General features: G+C 25.1%; 1 protein-coding gene across 1 annotated transcript in view; it reads right to left on the bottom strand.

Moving 5' to 3' along the window:
- The window catches only part of hh (sonic hedgehog signaling molecule), a 28,932-nt gene extending 5,274 nt beyond the window's left edge, over positions 1 to 23,658 (bottom strand). Inside the window, exons 1-2 of the mRNA XM_065510914.1 lie at positions 22,989 to 23,658; positions 4,402 to 4,663 (exon numbers count right to left, since the gene is read on the bottom strand). Of these exons, the coding sequence (XP_065366986.1) occupies positions 4,402 to 4,663; positions 22,989 to 23,492 (766 nt within the window). The 5' untranslated portion in view covers positions 23,493 to 23,658. The remainder of the gene's footprint in view (positions 1 to 4,401; positions 4,664 to 22,988) is intronic.
- Between the last annotated feature and the right edge of the window lie 3,381 nt (positions 23,659 to 27,039).

Raw genomic sequence — 27,039 nt, 5'->3', positions numbered from 1 at the left:
CTTAACCACATGGGTTTGAAAGAAAAAAAAACAACTCACGCACACACACATTAATAACCCTAGAAATCATCAAAAAGTGTAGATTTTTTTGTAACAACTAATGTGTGGTCCTTGTTTTGAAAACAAGATCCTGCTGTGTTATAGGCCACAATTATTTAATTGAAAATCCTGTAAACATCTATTATAGTTTTTTATTTATATCTTAGCCATAATATTTTTCTTGTGTTTAAGCCAAAGTAGCCGCCTATTTATTTTTATTGTTGTTATTATTTTATCGTCAAGATCTTTTAAGGTTTATTGTTAACGATTTGTTGCTCTTGCTCTCCTTGTCACTCTCTTTTTTTTATTCGTTGTAATATAAGCCCTTTTGTTATTATTTTTGTTCTTTTTTTTCTTTTTTGTTGTAATTTTTCTTTGATTGATGGTTTGTATAGAAAAAAAATCCTATAATAAAATTAAATATGTATTTTTGTGTGTGTGTTATATTTTGATATATGAACAGTATGTGGTCTTATATAAATTATAACATGTTTGGTTTTGCTTGTTAGGAATTTTTGATTTGTTGTTGATAGAAAACCGTTAAATTTTAGCAATAACGGTTGATATATGCTTTGGCTTTGTGAATGATTTATAGCAAATTATAATAAAATTAAGGCTAAAATAATAAATTTGTAATAGACAAATTTTGTTTTTATAAAGATTATCTTTTTAATAAGCTATTTGAGAAATAATTTGAAATAAAATTTTTAAGCGAGATAACAAATTGGTTTATTACAAAAATATGTAGCTTGAAATTTATTTTTTTTAAACATATTTCCAAAAACCAGAAAATAATGTTTTTCCCCAATTAAACTAATTTGTCTGTATCTTGAATATTTTCTAAAATTTTTTCAGATTTTATGGTTGGTCTCTAATTTGCATATTAAAAATTTTCTAAACAAAAATTTAAAAAATAAAAAAAAAAATTCTAAATTTTGAGTTTAGTTTTCAAGTTGTTGTAAAATTTGGTTATTTCTAAAATAATTTTAGTTAGTTTTAATAAAAACCGTTTAAAACCTATTATACATAATAAACTTTAAACTAAAAATTAAAAATTTAAAAAAATTTTCAAAAAAAACTTTCTAACGAGGTTTTTTGGAAAATGTAAATAAATTTTTCAGATTTTCTTTCCCTCAATTTGAACCTAATCCTTTTTTATTCCTCTGATTTTATATTTAGACTCTAATTGAAACTTTCCTTATAAAAAACTCAAATTTTTTAACAAATGGTGGCTTCTTTTATTAAAAAAAATAATACATATTCTGTTGTTTTTGTTGCTGGTTAAAACAGGCTTTTCTTGTTGTCTGTGTTGTTGTTGCAGTAGTAGTTGTTGTTGTTGTTGGAAATTAATTTTTAATGTGTTTTAGTTGGTGGAGCCACGCGAGTTAAAAGTTTGTTGTTCGTTCGTTCTTGTTTTTATTATTCTTCCTGTTGAAATTGAAATAAAAGCCCAGTAACTAATGGGAAGGTGACCCCAATAAAATGTAAAAAAAATCAAATTTCCAAAATTGAATTTTTTAGAAAAATATTTTTACAGTACAAAAACCTTAGGATCATTTTCTATACATTTAACAAGATTCGAAATTAAACATCGAATTTTTAATTTATTTTCGAATATTAAAAAAATTTCTCAAAATGGAAAATAAACGAAAAAATTCATATTTTTACAATATATAACCTTTAAATAAATTTTCTATACATTTTACTAGATTCGAACTCTACTTCGAATTTCAAAATTCTTTTTCGAATATTGAAAAATAGCTTGAAAATGGAAAAACTAACGAAAAGAACCATATTTTTACAGTACACAAACCTTAGGATAATTTTCTATACATTTAACAAGATTCGAAATTAAACATCGAATTTTTAATTTATTTTCGAATATTAAAAAAATTTCTCAAAATGGAAAACAAACGAAAAAATTCATATTTTTACAATATATAACCTTCAAAATCGTTTTCTATACATTTTACAAGTTTCGAACTTAACTTCGAATTTCAAAATTTTTTTTCGAATTTTGAAAAATAGCTTGGAAATGGAAAAACTAACGAAAATAAATATATTTTTACAATACACAAACTTCAGCATTATTTTGTATACATTTCATAAGATTCAAATTCAAACTTCGAATTTTCAATTTATTTTCGAATATTGAAAAATTGTCTCAAAATGGAAAACAAATCAAAAAAATTAAATTTTTACAATAAACAAACTGAAAAAAACTTTTTTTAAGATATAATTAAAAAAAAAAATAACTTCGAATTTTCGAACATGGACAAAAAACATTTATTATGTAAATAAATTGGATTTAATATCTAAAAGCTTTAGATTTTACAGATTTAAACAATTTACTTATTTATCAAGAAACTTAGTTTCAGTTCTGTGGGTCACCTTCCCCTCTTTCTTAGGTTGAGCTGATCTTAGCCCAGCAGCAGCATCTTTTACCAGTAGTACATTCAAGTAAGCAGTAGTGGTGATGGTGGTGGTATTAGTATATAAATGGTAGTTTAAGAAACAGGTATTTCTCTTTTTTTATATACATACCTATATTTACTATATATTGTATATATTTTTTTAATGAAACATGTTGATAACATAGTAAGAAAGAGTATATTTTCCAAGCTGGATTCTAAGTTGGTGAACTCTTCAAAACCAAACGAAAAACAACAAAAAAAACATGGTGGCTGCCAGGTTAAGGTGGGATTTTTATGAAGTATGTAGTAAAGGTTCCGGTTATTTTTTTTTTTTTGTTGGTTTGCCATTTTTGCTATGGTTTAAAGCTTTTGGCCCAAAACAACAACCTTTTGGTCTTTTGGATGATTCGTGAGCTTGAAAACAGAAGATATTGAAGCATGTTGTGTTTAACATGAGTGTGTTTTTTTATTTTGTTAATACTATTAACATTAACTACCATTTGCTACCACAACAACAAAAACAACAACTAAAAAAGCTGCCGTTCAATTTAAAGCTTAAAAAATCGTATTGCTTTTTTTGGTATTTTTTTTTAACATGGATCTGAAGCTGCTGTTTAAATGATGCTGATGAGACTTGTTTTTGGTTTTCTTAAAACTTCTTTGGAATTTGTGTCGTATTACTGCTTGTAGTTTTCAGATTTTTTTCCAGTTGCTTCTTTAAATTTTGTTTCTTAACAAAAATTAAAGAAAATACACTTTGAGACATTTAAAGATGTTAAGAATTTTGAAATATTTTTTTTATAAATATTATTAAAACGGCTTTATGAAATCACAAGAACTTTGAATTTGGGAATTATAAAGTGGTTTATATTGCAAAAAAATATTTCAATATTTTTTAATTTCAAACAAAATTTAATTTTTTTTTTCAAAATTTCAAAATTTAATGATATGAATGAAATATCAAGTTTTTTTTAAATTTTCCTTAATCATTTGTTGTTTAGTATAAATACTGGTTATCTTTCTTTTCTTTCCAGAAATATTTTATGTTTTATGAGAGCCATGAGAAACTCATTGGGTGTCGTATCATCAATTCGTTTAATTTGACAGGCGCAAACCTAAACATGTCAAAACAACATACCCACAAAATATTATAACAGCCACACAGACCAGACAGACACACACACATTTCTACAAAAAAAAAAAACTGTGCAACAATTTTGTGGTTGGATATTGTTGCAATTGACCAAGTCTTAAGGAAAAGGAAACAACAAACGAACTTGTTTAAAACAGGCAGGCTCAAGCAGACTCTCTAACTAAATGCACTAAATGACGATCTGTCTGTTGTTGTTTTGTTCAATGAGCTGTAACTGCCATAAAATGAAAAGTTGTAGTTATTTATCTAGCCTGCTAGCCAGCTAGCTGTCTGTCTATTAACCAAGTTAGCAGCAGCAGTAGTGCGTGTTTAAAACAGATTTTTGACCATTTCCAATTCGATTTGATTTGGGTAGACACAAACACTACTACACGCACACAAATCTAATTTATAAAATGAAGAACAACAAGAAAAAAACATAAGAAACACCTAAATACAAAGAAAGTTTGAAACAAATTGCCTACGCTTGTCATGTTTTTAACAGCTACAACATTAGCAACAGACAGTACCAGCCGGCAGGAGAAACAACAAAAAAAAAAAAACTAAGCATAGATAGATACTTATACCAAGAATCACAAGTTATTTCTGGCCAAAGTCATAATTGACGTTAAACATGCAAAATTAAAACTCGTTAGTGTCAATTCCTAAGAAAATTCACAAGTTTTTCTTTATTTTTTTTTTCTTCTAAAGCTGTCAATTTTGTTGGCTGTTTGCTGTAACACAGGGAATTTTTCGCTTTTTGCAATTTTGTTTTAAAAAATTAAAATAAAGTAAAAATAAAAAAATAAAACTTACCCGATTTAACTGAACAGTGGATATGAGCTCTGGTTTCATAGTAGACCCAATCGAAACCAGCCTCCACAGCCAAACGTGCCAACATGCCATATTTGCTGCGATCACGATCTGAGGTGGTAATATCGACAGCTCTGCCCTCATAATGCAAAGAATTGGCATCGTGTAAATATTCCTCATCCCAACTTTCGGTAACACGTAATCTTACACCCGGCCATTGATTCATAACCGAAATGGCCAAAGTATTAAGTTTTTCTTTGCAGCGCTGAAAAGTTAAAAATAAATTATTAAAAATTAATTATAATTAAAAAAAAAAATAACAAGAATATTCCAAAAATAGTTATAATGTTTAGGTATTTGTGGTCTTAAGTGATTGCTCTGGCTGTAGTGGTGTTAAAAAATGAAGATGCTCTTTTATTTTCTCTTTAACAATTTTGTATGTCAGAGTAGTGGTTAATATAGGGTTCATCTTCTTTTATGGCTGCTTGTTTTCTTGTTGTTGTTTTTTTTGTTATTATGATTGTTTTTGTTTGTGTTTTATATATTCAACTCCCTCACTCTTCTGTTTTCGTTTAAATGAAATTAATGTTTTCTTATATTGTTGCTGGTTTTATTTTTTTTTGCTTTTGGAGGAAATAGGCGTGGTAAAGTGTGTATGTTTAGTTATTTCATTTAGAAATTCATTATTAGTTCATTTTATTCATTTAGAAAATGAATAAAAATTTTAGAATTTAAATAAAATGAATAAAAGAATTTGAAAATACATACTAAAATTTATTAAAAAAAAAATAATTTAAAATTAAGCAGAAAATAAAAGTATAAGAAAAACTTAATATTTTTGGAATATTTTAAAAATTCAAATATGAATTAAAAAATGTCACACTGAATTTTGAAACATAAATCGATTAATATAAGTATTTTTGTCAAATATTTAAATTTGTAACAAAAATTTTAAATATTTTGGTACTTTTTTATAAAATTATAAATTGTGAAATGTTTTAAAATAGCATGTAAATATGTACAAACATTTCATTAACGATTTTTACATTTTTGGAATTTTAATTTTGAATTAAAAAATTTCAGACTGAATTGTCTAACATCAAAAAAAAAAAATCTCTAATTTTTCATATAAAAATATCTTCATTTTAAAGTCAAACAATAAATTTCAAAAATGTAGTTTTGAGGTGCTAAAACCATTTGGGTACCTTTTGCAGCGAATTGTTTCATGGGAAATACATACTTTTTCAAAAAAGATAAGGAAATTTTACAAATGGCTTAAGATCTAATACAAATCTAACGATTAATTTCAATTATATAGGCTGATTTAAATCAAATTTCATCAAATTCGGTTTTAGGTACTTTTTGCAAACACAATATTAGTATTGAAATTTCAGACTAAGTTCTGAAAAGATTTCAAAACCAGTAGCACCATTCGAGGGCCCATACAAAAATCTAAAGACAACAATTGATTTGAAATTTGTAAAAGGAATCATTTTGAAGGAAATTATGCAAACGTTTTGGTACTTTTTGTAAAAAATTAAAAATTTTAAAATTTTTTTTTACGATTTTCTTAGCTATTTTATCAAAACCAGACAAACATTGAAGACCATACAAAAATCTAAAGACAAAAATTGATTTAAAATTTTAACAAATTTTAATTTGTTACAAAAAGTACCAAAACGTTTGTATATTACTTTTTGGTACTTTTTGTAAACAAATTAAAATTTGGAATATTTTTACGATTTACTTATACATTTAAGCGAAACTAGAAACATTAAACAAAAAATGTTCTGTGATTTTGTAGCAAAAAATATTTCTGTTTTTTTATTTTTTTAATTTTAAATTTAGATTTTTTTTAGATTTCCTTATCTATTTAAGCTAAACTAGAAAACATTTTGTCTTCCATCACACATTAATTAGTAAAATAATTTTTTTTTTTTGATTTTGTACCAAAAATATTTCAGTTTTGGTACTTATTGAAAAAAATTTTATAACAAACCTTTCAAAAATAAAAAAAAAAAACAGTTTTACAAAATTCTTACATTTTAGCGTTTTGTCTTCCAGTATTTTTTTTTTATCAAAATCTAAAAATTTTCTTTGATTTTGTACCAAAATTTGTTCTCTTTGTTTTGTAATTTTCATAAAAAAGTTATTTATTTAAAATTTCCATTACTCACTTGCACACACACACTAATACAATATTTACTTTGGCCAAAAAACGAAAGACCCAAACAACAAACCTGTTAAGATCTGTTAAGAAAAAAATGAAGAAAAACTCTTTGAACCTGTTGCGCGCACATTTAATAAGTAAATAGAAACCTTTACTTAAACTAACAAACTAAAATCCTTTTTTTTTTGAAACCTTTGTATGTAGCTATGCTTAAAAATATATTTGCATTTGTTAAACAAATAAAGAAATTTATAAAATTTCTGGCTGGGTCAAAGTAAATATTTAATAAGTCTGATGAAACTCTTTTTAAAAAGGTTTTTTGGTTAAATTTATTAAAATAAATAAAAAACTAAATATTTGAAAAGACTCCAAAGGATTTTTTTTAACAGCCGCCATTTGTTAAACTCAAATATCTAATATTTGTTTATGTCATTTAAAATTCAAAAAAAAAACTTGAAAATTTTCTTAGAAAATTGTTTTCTCAAATTTCGAAATTTTTCCACATTTTAACCACAGAAGCGCAATTGCCAACCACAAAATCAATTATTAACGGCCTTGGTTTTTGCTTTAACCAAAAAAAAAATTCATTTAAATGCTTACAAAACATCCTTGGGTGCAACGAATTGTAGCGTTAGTTTTGCTTACAATTTGTGTACAAACATTACAGCCTTTGATAGTTTTATGGCTGCTTGTACAGGATGCCAGCCAGGCAGGCTGGCAGTTAGGCGTAAAATTGATTTTCATTTAACAATAACCATACAACATAAGTAGACAAGATATTTGTTGCTTTTTAAACTCTATGAAGAATAAGCAACCAACTATGGTGGTTTTATATATAGTCAAATGTTTTATTAGTCTTCACAGAAATTTGTCACACTTGCAATAATGATTTTTCTTGAAGAAATTTTAGTTTTTCCATTGAGTTTTATTTAGAGATTGTTTTGTATTACAAATAAGCGCTTTAATAAGCGTTGTAAATTGTTTATTTTCTAGTGTTTTTACAAAAAATAAAACAGTTTTATTTACACCAAATATTTAAAAGTATGCATCTTGAATCTTTTGTTTTCAATACCCCCTATACATTTCATTTTTTTTTTGTCTTTGTTTATTTGTGTTTACATAATTGTTTACTTTCTGTTGCTGTTGTTGTAAAATGCTAATTTTTCTTGTAGTTATTTTTGTTGTTGTTGTTGTAAGTTTACTTTATTAAAAGGCTTAAAACTTGAAGTATGTGTGTTTTAAAAGAAATAGAGACTGTTGATTCATGCATGAATTCCAACAATGTTAAGCAAACACTTTAAATTGCTGTTAAGAGAACATTACAAAAATCCTCCTGGCTTCACTAATGACTTAACACCCTCTCCCCCTCCACTAAACCTTATATATAGAAAACTCCGTTTTAAATTGATTATTTCATCACCTGTCCCCGAGAGTAAGAGAAATAAAAAAAACTTAAAGACAATTTCCAATTCACACATTTGTCCAGAGCCAGGCCATTAATGCTCCATGTTAACACTCATAATTAAGGTAATTTTTAAACTCTATGTTTCTCTACTATTTGTTCATCATCAGGGCTTTGATGGTTAAATAAATATTTATCATAAATTTACCTCTTTCTTTTAACTCTAGTAATAATTCCCTAATACAAATGAGCCTGGTCTTGGCAGGTTTTGTTTTGTTTTCTTTTCGATTCTTTCAGTGCTCAGTGTTTAAATATTATTTAAATTGGTTGTTGTCTTTAGTTTTTGTCTGAGTTATAAAAGAACATTAACAAAAAAAGAAATAAAAAAGACTAAATGCCGACGGGTGCGTAAAATAAACAAGCGTTTTTTTTTAGATTCTCTCAAAATATTCGTGTATGCTGTTGTTATTATTATTGTTAATGCTGATGTATGTTGATTAAATATAAAAATTTAAGTATTGAAATGTAATGAACACTCAACTTTAATCATACAAATGAAAAGAAAAGAAACTAAAATGCTAGCAACAATACCGCCACCAAAGACGCTAAATGCAAAATAATGTATTTGTTCACAAAAATCATTCAAGCACTGAAATTGTTGTCTTAACAAAGATGCACTGAAAGAGGTATATATTGAACATACAATACATATTTAGTTAATGATCATTCACTGATCTCCACTAACGTATCTAAGCTAATGCGGAGATTGTGGCTGTTAGTTGTTATACAAATAATCATCATCTGTGTAGTAAGTTTGTATTTGAATTTTTGTTTTTGTTTGTAAGTAAATAACATTAAATATCAATTGTATTTGTAATAAAGACCCTGTTTAATATAAATTTGTTGGTTTTGTCTTATTTCTTGTTTTTTTTTTTGTTTTCAGAATTAATTAAATATACTGTGAACACCGAAATCATGTAGATTTTGTTGTTAAAAAGGTGTGAAATTTTTGTTAGAATTGTTAGAAGTATGCATAGAAATAAATACTTAATGAAAATTTAAGTTTAGAAAATTTTACTTTTAAATCGATGTATAATTAACTGAAATATGAGGAAAAGTTTACAATTGCTTTTTAGTCGTTTCAAAAATCCTTTTTTAGAAGACTTTAGCACTTGTACAACCAAAAACATTAAATAAATCTAAGCAAATTCAGATAAAAACAACTAATTCTTAATAGGCGTTTTTAAAAGCACGAATTTTAAATAAGCGATTTTTCTTAATATTTATACAATAATTAATTTAAAATGAAAAAATAAGCAAAATAAAGAATTTTTAAGAAATGTTGTTAAAAATCGCTAATTTAATTTAAGCGTTTTTAAAAACGCAAATTGGAAATAAGCAATTTATCCTAAAATGTTTGCTATAATAAACTTTAAATTATAAACTAAGCAAAATTATCTATTTAAAAAAAATTTGTGTTAAAAATCGCCTATTTAATTTAGGCCTTTTTAAAAACGCAATTTGAAATACGCTAATTTTTTTAAAAATTGGAGCAATCGAATATGTCCAGTTAAAAAATAACAAAATTAAACAATTTTTTAAATATATAAAGTTACAAAAGAAATGGTGTGTAAAATCGCTTTTTAAAACGCTTATATGAAGCGTTTTAAAAAGCTCTAATTTGAAATAAGTAATTTTTCATGAAATTTTTATAAAAATAATTTTTTTTATAAAACAAGCTAAATAAACAATTTTAAGCAAATTTCTTAAAAAAATCGCTAATTTAAAATAAGTGCTTTTAAAAACCCCAATTTTATATTAGTAATTTTTCTTCAAATATTTACAAAAATAAATTTAAAATTGCAAAATAAACTATTTAAAAAACATTTTATTAAAAATCTTCAATTTATTAAAAGCGTTTTTAAAAACGCTAATTTCAAATAAGCGACTTTTTTCAGAATTTTTTAAATAATGTGCTAATAAACAATTTCCAACAAAAAAATTTTGATAAAAACTGCTAATTTAATATAAGCGTTTTTAAAAACACCAATTTGAAAAATTACATTTTTTTGAAATTTTCACAATAATAAATTTAGAATTGTAAAATAAGCAAAATAAACAATTAAAAAAAAAAATTTTTTAAAATCGCCAATTTATTATAAAAGTTATTAAAAACGTTACTTTCAAATAAGCAATTATTTTCAAGATTTGATACAATCATAAATTTTAAGTAAGAAAAAAACAAAAATTATAAGCAAATTTAATATAAAATCGCCATATAATATTTAACTAAGAGAACTAATTTCAAGACAATTCGAAGCTATTATTTTTCTAAATTTATCTTTCAGTTTAATGAGTTTTCGTTTTTCATAATTCTAAGCTTATACATTAATAAAGCAATTACATTAATAATTAAAAACAATTACTTTTAGGATTTCTCTGTAGAACTCTGTAAATAACTAAAGCTTAATGATTTTCTAGCTTAATTATTTTTTTTCAAAATTAAATTTTTAGTTTAGCTTGACTAATTTGAATGTTTGTTTTAAAGCATAAAGCACCTCAGTTTAATTTTTATATAGTAAAAGTCATCAGAATGCTAAAAAAAAACAAAAAACACAAACTATATAATTGTTTACAGGCCTGGCTTAGTTTTACTGTGTTATTATGGTCATCATCATTAAGCGATTGGTGGCAAAAGGAGCAAAACTCAAAGCTTAAATTGGCATATTTAAATAAATTGAAAGAAATCTTAATAAAAAGAAAAGAAAAAAAATTCCAAAAAAAAATAAGAAAAACAAAAATGATATGTAGTTAAATTAAAATGATGTTTGTTTTAATAAAACGACAAACATTATGTGAGTATGAACAACAACAACAAAAAAAGCACTTCATAATGTTGTAAACCACTTGAAGTGCAATTCAAAACATTACAGTGCCTGCAGTACGAGAAATCGTTTTTCTTAATCGTTTACAACATTTACAATCATTCACAATAATGCAGGAAACTCAACTCAATGCACTTGTGCTATTAACACACGCCAATGTGTTTAACATTTAGTATCTATAGATGTTTATGTATCTATCTCTGTGTGTAGTTGCTGCATGGAAAACATTTCCATGCCACACACATACCAAGCGGCTTTACTACAAAGCAATAGTGCTGAGTGATCGCTTAAAATCTAACAAATTGATAGTAAAATGCACAAAATTGTAATGCCTGGGTAGAGAGCCAGAAAATGTCTAATAAGTGTTTTGTTAAAAAACACAAAACATTACCAAATGGTGGTGATTACTTATTAAGTAAATCCAAACTAAAAACATGCCACCCATTCTCTACATTCTAGAGAGCACCATAGCAACATCTAGGGGAGTCAAGCTTTATTACAGTAAATATCAAGCATTTGTGTTAAGTATGTGTAATCAAAGACACTGATGACACATTTACGTGTAGATACATACATACATACATATTTCCATATGTATTACACTTGTACTTGTATCGATATCAAGTTATTGATCTAAATTAGTTTGTGTTTTTTCATGTTAAACAATAATATTAAAATCAAAAGAGCTGGGGTAAATAAAATTTAGTTGTTAAGCAGCAGCAGCAGTATTACCAGTTTTTCTTAAACAGTTAAAATTGTCAACTTCCGTAATTGTAAGTTTTCGCTTCCGTTTGCAAAAAAATCAAAACAAATTGTTTTAAAAAGGATATTAAGTATCTGATTACTTAACAGATTATTTAACTTCTTGCTAGTCAAAAAATCCTCATTAAATGATTTATTAAAGTTTAGCGTTTACCCCTACAAAATCACAAGACATTAACAAAAAAAATACACTTGATTTAAACAAAAAATCTAAAGCCATGCACCCCTGTTTAAACTGACTACATTAAAAACTTAAACTGTGATTTACTTTGGTTGCTAGTGGTTGTAATTCTATACTTTATATTCAGTTTTTTACAAAAATTGTGTCATACTCATAAAAAAACCCACAAAATAAGGGCGCTAAATTCATTTTTTTTAATATGTGGTTTTTGTGGTAATATTGTTGTTTTTAACAAATAAACAAATGTTTATTTTTTTTGCTTTAAATTGAAATTTACTTCATCATGATTTTTCCTCACTATTAGGTCAAGTGTAAATAAACACAAAATATTAATCAATTCTAAACCAAACAATCAATTTTTTATTATTATTATTATTAAAGTCACAAATTGCCATTACTATAAAAATTGTTTATTATTTTAACAGTTTTCATTAGAATTTATGAAAAAAAAAATATATTGTTTATAAACAAACTCTAAGATTTATGATGAAAATAATGATGACAAATTATGAAAAAATATAATATTCCATAGATTTTTTTAAAGCGCAAAAAAATCCAGCTATCGATTGTTTGTTTTCAATAAAAAAAATCCCGGGAATTTTTGCAATTGAAATCAAAATGTCGTTAGATTTAAATAACAAATATTCTATGTGTTCATTTAGCTGCTAGTTTTACTATTTTATAATATTTTGTTTACTTTTTGCCATGAAAATTTCCAAAGCTAGTAAAAAAGCAGCAAGTAAATGAACAAAATAATATATTCATTCCTCATTACACATTTTTACTGGAATTCAAGTGGAAAACAAGTGCAATTCAAGCCTTGAATTATAGTCAAGCAATTGAATTATAGTTGTATTACACTTTATATCAATAGCATTCTCCAGTAAAAAGGAAATATAAATACAAATGATATGTTTAATAATTATCATAATTATATTTGCATTCAAGTCAAATTCCAACATAATGTTCAAGTGCTTGAATTTTTGGTGCTTTGGTGCTAATTGGGTTTCAATTATTAAATTATTAAAACTTTTTCAATAACAAAACTAAACAATTTCAAGTAAATTCTGTTAAAAATCGTCAATTTAATAAAAGCGTTTTTAAAAGCACTAATTTTAAATAAGCGGTTTTATATAAAAAAAATAACAATAATAAATTTAAAATTGTAAAATAAGCTAAATAAGCAATTTTGTTAAAATACTTTTATTAATTATAAGCGTTTTTAAAAACGCTAGTTTCAAATAAGTGATTTTTCATAAAAATTATAATATTGAATAAGCGATTTTTGCTTAAAATGCTAACAATTAAAAATTTGAATTACAAAATAAGCCAAATAAATAATTTTTAGTAAATTTTTTTTCAAAATCGCCAATTAAATATAAGCGTTTTTAAAAACGCTAGTTTCAAATAAGCGATTTTTCTAAAAAAAAATTTACAATTATAAATTGGAATTACAAAATAAGCAAATTATTTGATTTCAAGTACATTTTGTTCAAAATCGCCAATTAAATAAAAGCGTTTTTAAAAACGCTAGTTTCAAATAAGCGATTTTTTCTAAATATTTGTATAATAATAAATTTTAAATTATAAAATGAAATAAAAATATGACAGTACTAAGATATATTTTTGGAATTTTCATTAAAATATGGATATTTTTGATTTCTATAAATTTTGAAAGAATTTTTTAAAACCAATCATATTTTATATATAAATTTCTTTGATTTTTAAATAATTTTTTATTCACAATTCTCATAATTTATCATTGGAAAACAGCTCTGGCAATTTCAAATACATTTAATTAATAGCCTCATATTAAAACAATGACAAACAAAATTTGTTACCCAAAACAATTTGATAATAAATGATGTTTGACAAACAAAACACATTTCAAAACGATACAATATCTGCATAAACGTTTAAATTCTTAAGCCAAGAGAAAGACGAACAAAAAAAAAAAAGAGGATCAAAATGTGCAATAAAATAATGATCAACACCATAATGACAACGATTTATGATGCAGCCATAAAACGGATTTTTCTTTTCTCTTTTTTTGTAGGTTCTTGACCAAGCTAAATGAATGAGTGTGGTAGTGGATTTTTGCACATAAGCATAAATTTTACACTTCTAAGGAATTCTTATTCCTGGCAACAACAGTAAGCTAAAAATGATGCAGGTAATATTTATTTATAACCCAAACAATTTGTTAATGAATATTTGTATAATAAATCATGAATGAGTAGTGAAACGAGTGGAGTGGAGTGGCAGAGTAAGACTAAATAAAGAATTTTTCACATTAATCCGCTGGTCTTGTGCAAGCAGCAGTATTAAATGGAAAAAAGAAAAATATCTTAAATTTCATAAATTACATTGAACATGGTATTTAATGTAATACGATATTTAAACTGTTATAATTTTTTTGTTGTCTTCTGCTCCTAATAATAACTAATACAAAACAGATTTCATTGTTTAGAGGCTTTCAATCAAATTTCAAATCAAAAATGTTTATGAATTATGAAATCCTATTAAAATAAACAAAAAGATGTTAGAGATTCCAACATACATATGCATGTATGCATGTATATCTTTTATATTGAAAGATGTTTAACTGATGATAAGCTTAAATGTTGATGATGTCACTCTTAATTTGTCTACCAAGATCTTGACATCTTTTGCCACAATATATGTATAAAATACCCAGGAAAAGATAAGCAGCCCTCAGCTTTAACAGTTTTAACTATGTGTAGAGGTATAAATCACCCAACGTGGGAACTCTGTCTTAAGCTTGACTTGACTTGCTACAATTTCAATTTCCTTTAGATTCCAGTTCATCTTATAAAAATAAACACAACATTTTTAAACATTTTTTGTTTTTGTTGGAAAATAAACAAAAAGGGGCAATAAAAACAAAAATTTCAAATTAATTTTTGCCAATAAAAATATACAATTTATCATCACTAGTCCATCAACCATCAATATCAATTTATGTGTATAAAGACGAAATAAACTAAATTAAGCGCAAAAAATAAAACTAAAAATCTAAACAAATTGCTCAGATTTGCATAATGGGATCCCTTATCTAAGATGTCATCGTGCATATGAAATATTTTCTAACACTCAACTTAAGGGATATCAATGGTTTTTTGATGGGTTTATTTATTTATTAGTTTTTTTTTATTACAAATTTGATACTTTTTTTATTCGTCTAATTTAAGTATTACCGACAAGCGGCTCTTAAATAAACTCTAAACTTTTATGATCAATTTTATATGGCTAGTAATACTAATGCAAATATAATAAACTGAATATTAAATAAAAAAATAAAATATAAGCGTATCATATTGCATACCTACAAATTGTTAACCCATTAGGAGATGGAAACGAAATAGTTTTTATAATTTTATAAAGAAATATAAAACAACATTATTGAAATTTGTATAAAAGCTTAATTTTTAAGCTTTATTATCAATAAAAAGCTTTAGATTTAAAAAAAATTCTATGACATATTTTTAAAACTTTATAAAATATGTAATTATAAAGCTGAAGATGGTATTACGTCTCTATTAAAAAGTTTAACACTTTAATTTATTATAAAACTGAAAATCTTCAAATTCGTAACAAAACTAAAATTTTGGCAAAATTTTGAAATTCATACAATTTAGGTATGAAGTGAAAAACAGAATTATGCCTGCAATAAGTAAAAAATAACAAAGAAATATATGTAAATAATCAATTTTAAGCAAATTTAAGAAAAAAAAACGTAAATTTTATATAAGCGTTTTTAAAAACGCTAATTTGAAATAAGCGATTTTACTTAAAATTTATACAATAATAAATTTGGAATTGTAAAATAACTAATATAAAAGATTTTAAGCAATTTTGGACAAAATCACCAATTTAAAATAAGCGATTTTTAAAATTTTAGTTTTAATAAGCAAAAATTTTCTTAAAATTTTTAAATAATAATTTTAAAACTATAAAATAAACAATTATAAGCTAATTCATTAAATTTTTTAAGCAAATTTGGTAAAAATCAGCAATTTAAAATGAACGTTTTTTAAAAACGCCAATTTGAAATAAGCGATTTTTCTTAAAATGTTTACAATAATAAATTTAGAATTTTAAAATAACTAAAATAAGAAATTTTATGCCAATTTGATAAAAATCGCCAAATTTAAAATAAGCGTTTTTAAAAACGCTAGTTTCAAATAAGCGATTTTTCTTTAAATGTTAACAATAATAAATTTAGAATTGTAAAATTAGCAAAATAAACCATTATAAGCTAATTTGCTTAAAAATCGCAAATTTTATATAAGCGTTTTTAAAAACGTTAAATTGAAATAAGCGATTTTTGTTTAAATGTTTACAATAATTAGTTTACAATTGTAAAATAACCAAAATTAATGAAAAATTTTGTTCAATTTAAATTAATTAAGCACCAAATCCCCATAAATTCAATCATTTTTATGGAATTTGACTTAAAAGCAAATGCAATTACACTTTAAACTTGACAAATATTTGAAAAAATTAATATTTTTCAAACAAAAACATATGACTTGAACTTATGTTTCCTTTTTACTACAGAATGCTATAGAAATAAAGTGTAATTCAATTGCTTGACTATAATTCAAGCTTTCAACTTGAATTCCAGTAAAAATTCTTATTGGAATTAATATTTAACAAGAAATTAAATTTCACCTGAGTTACTAAAATTATAAATTGTTTGTTAGTTAATAATTAAACTATCATTTAAACTTAACTATAGTTTAAATACTGAAATGATAACAGTCCTTAAAGGCATAATATTTTGACTAGGTAGACACACATATGTCTGCGATATAAAAAAAAAATTATTCTTAATATCTGCCAAAATATTAAAGCAACAACCAGCCAAATACCAGCAAGTCATTGTAGCAAATTTAATTTGCAGTTTCAATCGCGCCTTAAACGCCAAACAACCAAAAAAAAATATACATATAAACAAAATTTTAATCACACATCAGGGATTATGGCGCTTATCGTTTCAATTTCAAATGAAACACTACAAAAAAAACATATAGAGGATTAAAAACGCAACACAAAGGCTTTTGAACAAAAAAAAAATACAAATTTGCTGTATACAAAAACTTAATAGATCTTTATTAATGTCATTAAAATGACGCCTTGTGACAGTTGAAGATCATTTTGATGAGTAATAGAATAAAAATAAGAAAATTGAATTTATTTTTTTTTATTTTTGTAACTAAAACAATTAATTTAAAAAAAAAAAAACACAAAAATAACAAACACATATTTTGTCCTCTTAAATGAAAGATAATTTTTGAGAACAAACACAAACTCCAATTCTTAAAAAAATTAACCGAAATGATAGACGGTCAGTCAGTGAGGTTTGTTAAGGTGCAATACCCATTCATTCTTTCATTCAGTTTTTGTGTATTTCTTTGTAGTGATGTTTTGTTGCATGTTTATAATTAATAATCAACATGCTTCTTTAAAAAGTCACACAAAAAAAAAATAATAATAAACCCAGTAAAAGCGCCAACAAGCGTCAAAATATTGTTCAAAAAGTGATGGTGGTGGTCGTGGGTAAGCATTATGATGGACTAAGTGGTCCCCATTAAGGTAGAGATTAAATTATAAGAAGAACGAAATAAAAAAACATACAAATCTGTTGGTTATTGTGTGATTTTTTTAATAACCATAGATGTTTGTGCTGGACCAAAGATCCGTCAACACGGCCAACAAAAACAGACAGCCAGCCAGCAAGCATCAAAATAAAATCATGTTCAAATGCCCAGTGTATAAAAATTAAATAAGATTAAAATTGTTGTACCCCCGAAAAAAAAACAGTAAGAAAGAAAAGAAAAATGACAACATGCAATCTAAAGCAGATAATACTAACAAAAACAACCATCTACTACCAAAAAAAAAACAATCTGGGAATGTATAAAAAACCAGCTTAAATGCATATGAGCCCAGGTTGTGGAGTAGTCCGCCTAAAAGCATTTAAGATTTTAGCTAAACAGTTGATATTGAAAAGAACTGTTTGCTTTTTTTTTGAGCTTGTTTTTTTCTGTGTTGTAGCTTTAATCTGTTAAATCAAACAAATAAAATTCCTAAGAACTTGAAAAGACTTTATGTCAAAAAAATTAACAAAAAAAATTGGTTTAATAAATAGAGAATTTATAAGCACCACATATCACTCATCTTTTTAAGGTTATGACAAATTTCAATTAAGCAAACTGCCAAAATACAGGCAGTGATCTACTTTGATGTTTTGGCAAAGCTTAATTTGAAATAAAACCTTTCGAAATACAAAACAAATAAAAATATGAAAAAATTTTGAAAACAAAAAATCAAGCAATTTCTTTTAATATAGGAAAACTGCTCAGCTTAATTAGGACAAGCTTAAAAAAGCTTTTTCTAAGGCTCTAAAATAATTTTTTTGAAATTATACAGAAAAAACTGAAATTTATAAATTTAAATGTCTTATTTGTTTTATAAAATATGAAAAAATAAAGTTAGAGCTTTGAAATTTTTATATTTTATAAATATCTATTTCATAATGTTATAAAATTAAATTTACATACTTTCTACAAATTTTGAAATTTTGCTGAATTTTTGAAAATTAATAAAAATTATTAAAAAAAAAATTTAAGTATATTTGCATTTATCTATATAAAATTACAAAGAAACTTAAACTTCATTATAAAAATAAAATTCAGTTGATTTGCGTAAGATTTTGAATTTTAAAGATTTTTGGAAAATCATAAAATATTTTCAAAATACTTTATCTTTTATATATTTAAGTACATTTGTATTTTTCTTTATAACTTTAAAACGAATCAAATGAGTCTTTAGATATTTATTATTTAAATAGAAAACTGTTTATTTTATTTATAAAAATTTAATTTAATTTCTTTGGTTAAGATTTTGAATTTTAACGATTTTTTGAAAATCATAAATTTTTTTCGAAAAAATATTTTTGAAATTTTTTGAACACAGAGCAAAAAAAAAATTTTAGATATGTTGCTGATAAATAGACATGATTTTATTAAAGTTATAAAAATAAATTCAGCTTGTTTTGAAAACGTTTAAATTTTTAGTGATTTTTTAAATCATATTTTTTTTTTTTTTTTGGAAAATTTTAACATAATTTTCAACTTTGATTTATAAAATATGAAATCATACAGTTAGGGCTTTGAAATTTATTAAGTTAAAAGACATCATATTAAAAATTTAAACAAAATAGAATTCAATTTCTTTCAAACAAAAGACGTTTTCAAAAAAATCCAAATTATTACTTCAAAATTTGTTATAAATGCTTCCTAAGTAAAATTTAACAAATAGGCAGAATTCTAGCGATTTGTAAAAGTTAACATTTTACTGTTTTATATTAAACAATATTAAATTTGCTTCTACTGCTGAAAATTGTTTACTTTAGTATTTCCTTTTTTTTTTGTATTTTCTTAGATTTTTATTATTTTCACCCAAAACTTCAGTTCGTTGCGCTGTGAGTTTGTTTTATGGCAATTTCCCTTCTTCAAAACCAATGTCAAATATGTAGTAGTTTAAACAACGACTAGTAGTAGTCGGCAGTAGTCACAACAAAAGCAGTTAAAATGTTTGTAGTGACGTTTCTTTTCTCCCATTTTTTTGTTTTTTTGTTTTGTACATACAAGAAAAATCCTTGACATTAAAGTGTGTGAATGTCCTTGCTGGCAAATATACTATGCCAACATAAAATGTATATTATGCCTTTTGAATAAATAAATAAGAAGGTTACAGAATGTTTTCCAAATATTTTACTTACAAAGACACATGAGTAGTAGTTGTGTGTGACCCTGAAAATTGGCGACCTCGAAATGTAGTTAATGAAACGAAACTAAACGCGATTTGTTACACATTCTGCTACTATTTTATGTCATTTCTTTAACAAATATTTAAACTGGAAGCCTGACTTATGACCTTGGTTAAAGGATGCTTAATAAAAATACAAAAAAAAATTAAACAAATAGTAGTAGTGTTTGACAACAAACAATCTTTATTGGATATCTTTACAAAATAACCTTGACTATTTGTCGGGGTGTTTATAGTTTTGGCGCATTTCAAATAGAAACTTTTCAAACTGTGTTAACCGTTTCACACTGGGAAAAATGTCTAGGTTATATAAATATTTCAAGGTTTTGGCAACTTGTTTAAATACTACTGTTTTTCTAATAAAATAAGAATTTAAAGTCAAATAAATTGAAGGTTATTTTGCGAGACACGCGTCTGCTTTTATTTTCTATCCTTTTCAAAGACATAAATATTTAATGTATAGTTATAAATATTTTTAGAAATTTTTATTGACAGCTGTTTATGAAATATTGCCAATTAATTTTTGTAATTATTGTGTTTCATAAATTATTAGAAAACAACTGTTTTTTTTTTTTTTGTTTAAAGTTCCTATGAAAAAGGGGTTAAGTGCCATTTTTCAATATATTTTATATTTGTATTTAGTTGTTAATATGTCTTTTTTGCTTGCTTTTCATCCATTTGTTTGTACTTTTGTATTGTATCTATTTAGCGCTTTAACTTTCCTACCTGGTTTTGTCAAAATGATAAGATAAGTTTCTTAAAAGCTTTTTTTATTTTATTTTTACACTTACACTTAAAGAAGTTTTGAAGTAGAGATCTTTTAAATCAAAATCATTTTAAAAAACTATTCGATATTTGTATTTCAAATAATTCAAACAGTTAATTTTTTTCTAGAATAGTTTAAATATTTCATAAATTTTTGTTTTTTGGTTTGAAAACATTCTTTAGGATTTTGCGCAGTGTATATCATTAGCTGGTAATTATTTAGTAGTTCATAAAAATATGTTTATGAACGTCTGTCATGTTTGCTAATAACTGGTAATATTATTTTATGGCTGTATTTCATAGAAAAACAGTTGTAAATCGTTTTTTTTACAATTTATTTTATCACCCGCGATAAAAAGTGCCGGTTTTTTTTTGCAGTTCAGCCAAGAAACACTAGTAATTTTGTTTATAGCTAGGAAAATTGCAATAAACATTTTCATTAATAAATTTATTTGCGCTAAACAGCTGTACAAACTTTAGATTTTAAATTAAGCAGTTTAACAATGAATTAAACTTTATTTAAACTCTTAAATTGAAAGATTTTTACAGTTTAATCATTTAAATAAAACGTTAAACTTGAGTTTAAACTTTGCAGTAATAAACTAATTTATTACAGCTTTTACAGTTTAATCATAATTTAACTAAAGTTATATTAAATAACTAGAGTTTAAACTTAGTCGAATTATAATTCAATTGCAACAAATTTATTTGGAAAGGTTTAGAATTTTGTTCAAACCATCTTGCAACAAATTAAACGTCATTTAAACTAGAGTTTAAACTATAATTAATAAATATTAATTTAACTTAAGTTATACTTAGTTTAAATAGAATTTTGTTTAAAAAGTGTTGCAACAAATTAAACTTAATTTAACAAAAGTTTATATTTAGTTTAATCACATTTGGTAGCAAAATTTGCTTGTGTATTAATCACAGTTTAATCTAAGTCTAATTTCAATTTATTGTAGGTTTAATATTTGCAGTTTAAATTGTTTGACCAGATTTTTTAAAACTTAGTTTAACTAAACTTGATAATTAAGCATAGTTTGAACTAAGTTTAATTTCAAATTGTTTTTATTAAATTGGATTATTTTTAAAATTAATTTTTATAAACTTAGTTTAACTAAGCTTGAGAATTAGGTTATTAAAAGTTTTCATTAAATTAATCTAAGTTTAATTTCAAGCTTAATACTTGAAGTTTAAATTGTTTGATCAAATTTTGTTAAACCTAGTTTAACTAAACTTGATAATTAAACAGAGTTTAAACTAAGTTTAATTTAAAATTGTTTTAATTAAATTGGAACCTTTATAAAATTAATTTTTTATTAACTTAGTTTAACTGACTTTGTTAAACTAAGTTTAACTATAGTTTAAACTAAGTTTAACTATAGTTTAAACTTAGTTCAAATTTTATGTTGTGTTATTGAAAATAAATAAATATTTGGTGGCAAAATATGTTTATATCATTATTTAAACTTAGTTTAACTGTAGATTAGTTAGCAAATTTGAAAAATTTGCGTTCAATTCAAAGACCAGGTAAAAAATAAAACGTCTATAATAGTCATTTAATGGAACTTTAAACCAAGTTAAAGTTTCTACTAATAAAGCAGTAAATATATTCGGTATTTTAAAAGAATTTTGGTAAAGATTTTCTAAAATTGTCAGTTAAACTTAGTTTAACTCAAAAATTCATTAAAACTCAATTTAAATTTTATGAAAGTAGAAACAGAATCCTATTCCTTTTGAATTGTAATTAAACTTTCCATCTAAATAATCAAATATTTTTATTTTAATGCTTAAATTTGCTAAAACAAAACGTTTTTATTTAGTTAAATCCAAATTTTTATTAACAATTCTGTATATTTATAAATATATATGATTGTAAACAATAATTTTAATTAAACAAATATCAAATGTATCTGTTTTACACAATATATCATATCGGTATTTTAAAGGCACCCAGGCATGGAGACACACATTTGTTGTTATAAGAGAGAAATGTATAAATTGCAATTGGATCAAACAGCTTATAAAAATGATAATTGTTTAGATTAAAAGTTTATTGCACCGTTTAAATAAAAAACAAAAATTTAGATCCCACTCACTCGCACTCTTAGTAAATGAATCATGGCGACAAACAGTAAATATTGCAACAACAACTATAATAATATTTATATTGAAATTAAAATGTTAAAATAAACTTAGCTGCTTATTATTGTTTATCAATTGTATTAACAAATAATTAAGATCAATACAAGCAAATAATAATAAAAAAAATATTACTATAATTTTTTGCACTGGGAGAAACAAAATCAAAACTTGAAACTTAAGACTTTTAAATTCAAGCAATTTGAAAACGTAAGAAAACACATTAAATATTTACAAATACAATAATCGATTGAAATCTGAAAGATTTCAATTGAAAACTTAATATTTTTTACTGTGTACAATAGTGCCACCACTTGACAGCAAGTATTTATTGTTAATCCCTAATAGCATTTTTTTCCCGGTCATTTATTGTTTAAGTATGCGATAAGATAATAACAATATTAATAAAATTCCTGTACTTACCCTAGTCATAACATGATCGGCACCGGTTCCCTCCTCATCCTTAAATATAATATCTCGATTATTGTTAAATTCCAATTTTTTAAATTTAGCCGAATCACGATTGATGGCACCTTCGCTAATACCCGAAGCTCCCAATGTCTGTTCGGACATATTTGGTACATGCTGTTTAAATACTAAAGGTGTTAATTTACGTTTTGGTCTGGGACCGCCTATACCCCGACCGGGACCACAGCCAGCGGCTGTTGAAAATAGATTCAACAGCAGCAGAAAAGTGCACAGGCGACGCAAGGTCAAAGTGGCCGAGGTCGAGCTAGTTGTGGTCACTGTTGAAGAGGCTGTATTGCTAATTTTGGACTGCTGCGTGGTATAGCGTTGGTGTGTAGAGCTGCTGCTGCTGCTACTGCTGGATGTTAAGGCCGTTGAGGAGTTGAGGCAGATGTGACAATTTTTGCAAGACATATCGGTATTGCCTTCTAGGCAGGGTACTCGTAATACAAATTCCATTTTGTTTAATTATGTGTTTAAATATTGAAATTGTTGTTTAAATGTAAGAAAATGTATAATCCCCGGGATTTGTTTTCTATATTTAGTTTTTGATTTTAAAAACACTTAACCAAATAAGAGCATTTTTTTCTTGCTTTATAAACTTTATTTAAATTTTAATAAATATTAAATTTCATTAGGCTCTTTTTTATTTAATTTTTATATTAATACACAACATAAATTCTTTTACAAAATCTCAAATTGATTTTTTTTTTGCAAATTTCTCTTTAAAAGCCAGAAAAACACTTTTTTATTAAACTTTTTTGCCGTACGTTTTAATATTTTCTTTCATAAAAACATTTAAATTTTTAAAAACTGTTATTTTTTTTTGTTTTGCTTTTTTGAACACGCTCAGAACGACCGTTGCGCTCGCTTACTGATTGACAAATGACATTACTAAACGAGGGTGCTTTCAAGAACCCCGTACGCAACGATTTTTCGTTTAAATTGTTTGTGTAATTTGTGCTGTTTATCCTACTCTGCTGGCTATTACTGTTATCTGCTTAAACATTTTCATATACCAATACAAACCAAACCAAGTTACTTGCTTGCTTACCTTGTATCATCTATCCACATACAACTCAAGTCCACTCAAAACATTAAATGAATCGTATCGCGTTAAATCTCAAGTAATGAACTCTCACAACTGTTCACTCATTTAAATATTTACCACCAACCAACAACGAAACTAACATAAAAATCCCCTAATAGTTCATTCAGTCTCAACTGCAGATTCATTCAATCTTCGTCATGCCTGTGCGTAACTCTCTTAGAAAACACTCATCAGTCTGAGTTCATTTGTGTGTAGTTTTCACCCATAAATGAATGAATGCAGAAAAATGAACTCATTTGCTGCTGCACAAAAAAGAGTAGAAAAATACCTATACAAAAGCAACCAACAAGAAAGAGACAACTATCTCTCAATACTTGCATACATTTTTATCAAATACTCAATAGTTTACCTTTACAACTACAAGGAAAAATAACAATAAATCGATTGTACTCTCTCTTCTAAGGTATATTGTTATCTGTATGTGTTTCAGTTTATTTGTATTGGTCAAAACGAGCAGCAAACTTGGTAGTACGTAGAGTAGTAGTAGTATTAGTTCAATTTAGTTTTTTTTTTCATATAAATATCATTTAGTTTTCGGTATTTTTGCTTACATCTTCTTTTATATTATTTTTTTTGTGGTTTTGCCAATTGGATATGCGATTCTTTTTACCGATTTTTTTTATATTTCTTTTCATTTAACTGTTTTTTAGTTGTTATCAGTTTCTAATTGTTCATAATGTTTGTTACATTGTCACATTTATGTTGTCTGAATGTGTAGTTCCTCTTTTTGGTTGGGGGAATTTCTTAAATTTTTTTAAGTGAATGAACTATGAACGAACATCTTGTTTTCTGTATTAAAATTAACGGTTTATTTTTGTTGACATATTTTGTTGTTTACATGAATTCTTAGTGTTTTGAATAGAACCGATTTGTTCTAATTTCTTATTAACATAAATTTGTGTTTTGACGCTTTTTTCAAAAACAGAAAAATATACAAATTATGGGGGATTTCAATGAAAGTGAACCAACTTTTGAAATCGATGTCTTCCGATCGGGATGAAATTTGCATCAAGGTTAGTTCAATTGGACAGTAATTCAGACACAATTTTTCAATAAGATCGCTCGAGAACTCTCTAGAACTCTTATTTGTATTTCAAATGAAATCTAAGCATACAAAATATAAAGTAGAAAACCTAGTCATTAGTTTAGTGATCGAAAAATTAAAATGCTTGATATCTATAACAAATGCAAATATCTAAAGAAAATCTGAAATAATCTAAGCATATATTATTTTAATAGTCAGTTCCAAAGAAAATCTTATGTAACAACTGAAATTTGTTCATTATTAATATTATTGAATTGAATCATTCTTTAATATGCCAATAGTTGGAACTACAGAAAGAGCAGGATTGAATTGACGATTTCTTATTAATAAAAATCGACGATAGTTTTGAAATCGAAGAAAAATATATTGCTCATTTGCTACAAGATGGTCATAAATAAAAAAAACATAGTTTCGAGTAAAATTTTTGAATGTTTTGAATGTTGGACGTGATTTTGTTAATATTTAAATAATGTTTATCAAAATAGTGAATAAAACAATAATGCATCGATTTTATTGGGTGTTAGGATAATTCAAAACTAAAAAAATTAGTTTTATTTTATTTGATGCTGTTTGATCTTACAAAACACTTGTAAGAGTAAACACATCAAACAAATTTGTGCTAAAAGAAGTGGTTACGCTTTTTTGGCAAATATTTGCCATGTGTGACCCTTAGGGTGGCCCTTAATAAACGAAAGTTGGGTTTTGGCCATTCTCATCCAACCAGTTTGGTGAACATTAGTAATAAAAAACCATTCTGAAAAAATTTTAAGTAAATCGGTTGGGGGTAAGACAAGCAAGCCCTCTCATGTTTTGAGATGCATTTACAAGGGGGAAAAATGCATTTCTTTCAGTTTTTGTAAAAATGTTTGCCATTAAAAAATTACTTTTGCAATTTAATTTAAAATAATTGAAATGTGAACGCAATTGTCGTTCTAATTAGAAATAAAAAGCAGAAATTGGTTAAAAAATGTTAAAGTTATTAAAAATTCGTCTCAGGCAACTAGAACAAGAAATGTAGGAACAAAATTAAAATATTTTGATAAATATTAAAATAAAAGCTCATTTTTACTTAAAATATATCCATATTTACTTGTATATGAGTTTTTGTCTTCGTAGGATACCGTTAACGTATTCGCAGGTATGACTAAAAAAATAAAATTTTAATTTAAATTTAAAACTCCATTTTCATATTTTTAAAAATTTTGTTAAACAAATTTCAGAATTTTTTAATCATCTCATTGGGATTTATTAAGAATATAATAGGGAATAAAAATGTGAAAAAATTATGTCAATATCTCATATAGTTTTTCCATAACTGCGATTTAAATTTTGAAATTTTCGAGAAAAAACAATTATTTGGCCATTTTTTGAATGAGCTTTATTTCCTTACTGTTAGGAATTTAAGTAAAACCTATTTAGAATATTATAATCTAGATAATTCTAAATATACTCTGAATGGTTTACTAAAATTGGAAAACGTTAAACCTAAATCGTGAAGGTCAAAAGTCAAGATTTTCAATTTGGAAAATTTAGAATTTCTCTTGGAAAGATAGCGAAATGTTGTACATTTTTGGGCCGATTTTGATGAAACTTAACAAAAATATTACACAAAGCCTATTATTAACAAAAACAGCAGACAAATTAAAATTAACCCTATATAGCACTTGGGGTTAAAATGACCCCAAACTTTTAAAACCTTAAACCAATGTCTATGCTTGACAAATATTTATCGTAACAATTGATGACGTTTATTGTCAAGACAAAATTGTCTGAGCAAAAGCACTAACAATTTTGTCATAACGAAGCAATAATACTAATAAATGGAGACTATACCATATAATTTGTTATCT

The sequence above is a fragment of the Calliphora vicina genome, chromosome 1 (genome assembly GCF_958450345.1).
Source record: "Calliphora vicina chromosome 1, idCalVici1.1, whole genome shotgun sequence".
Lineage (NCBI taxonomy): Eukaryota > Metazoa > Arthropoda > Insecta > Diptera > Calliphoridae > Calliphora > Calliphora vicina.
Note: the sequence above shows the minus strand (reverse complement) of the source record. Positions and strands in the feature narration are given on the sequence as shown.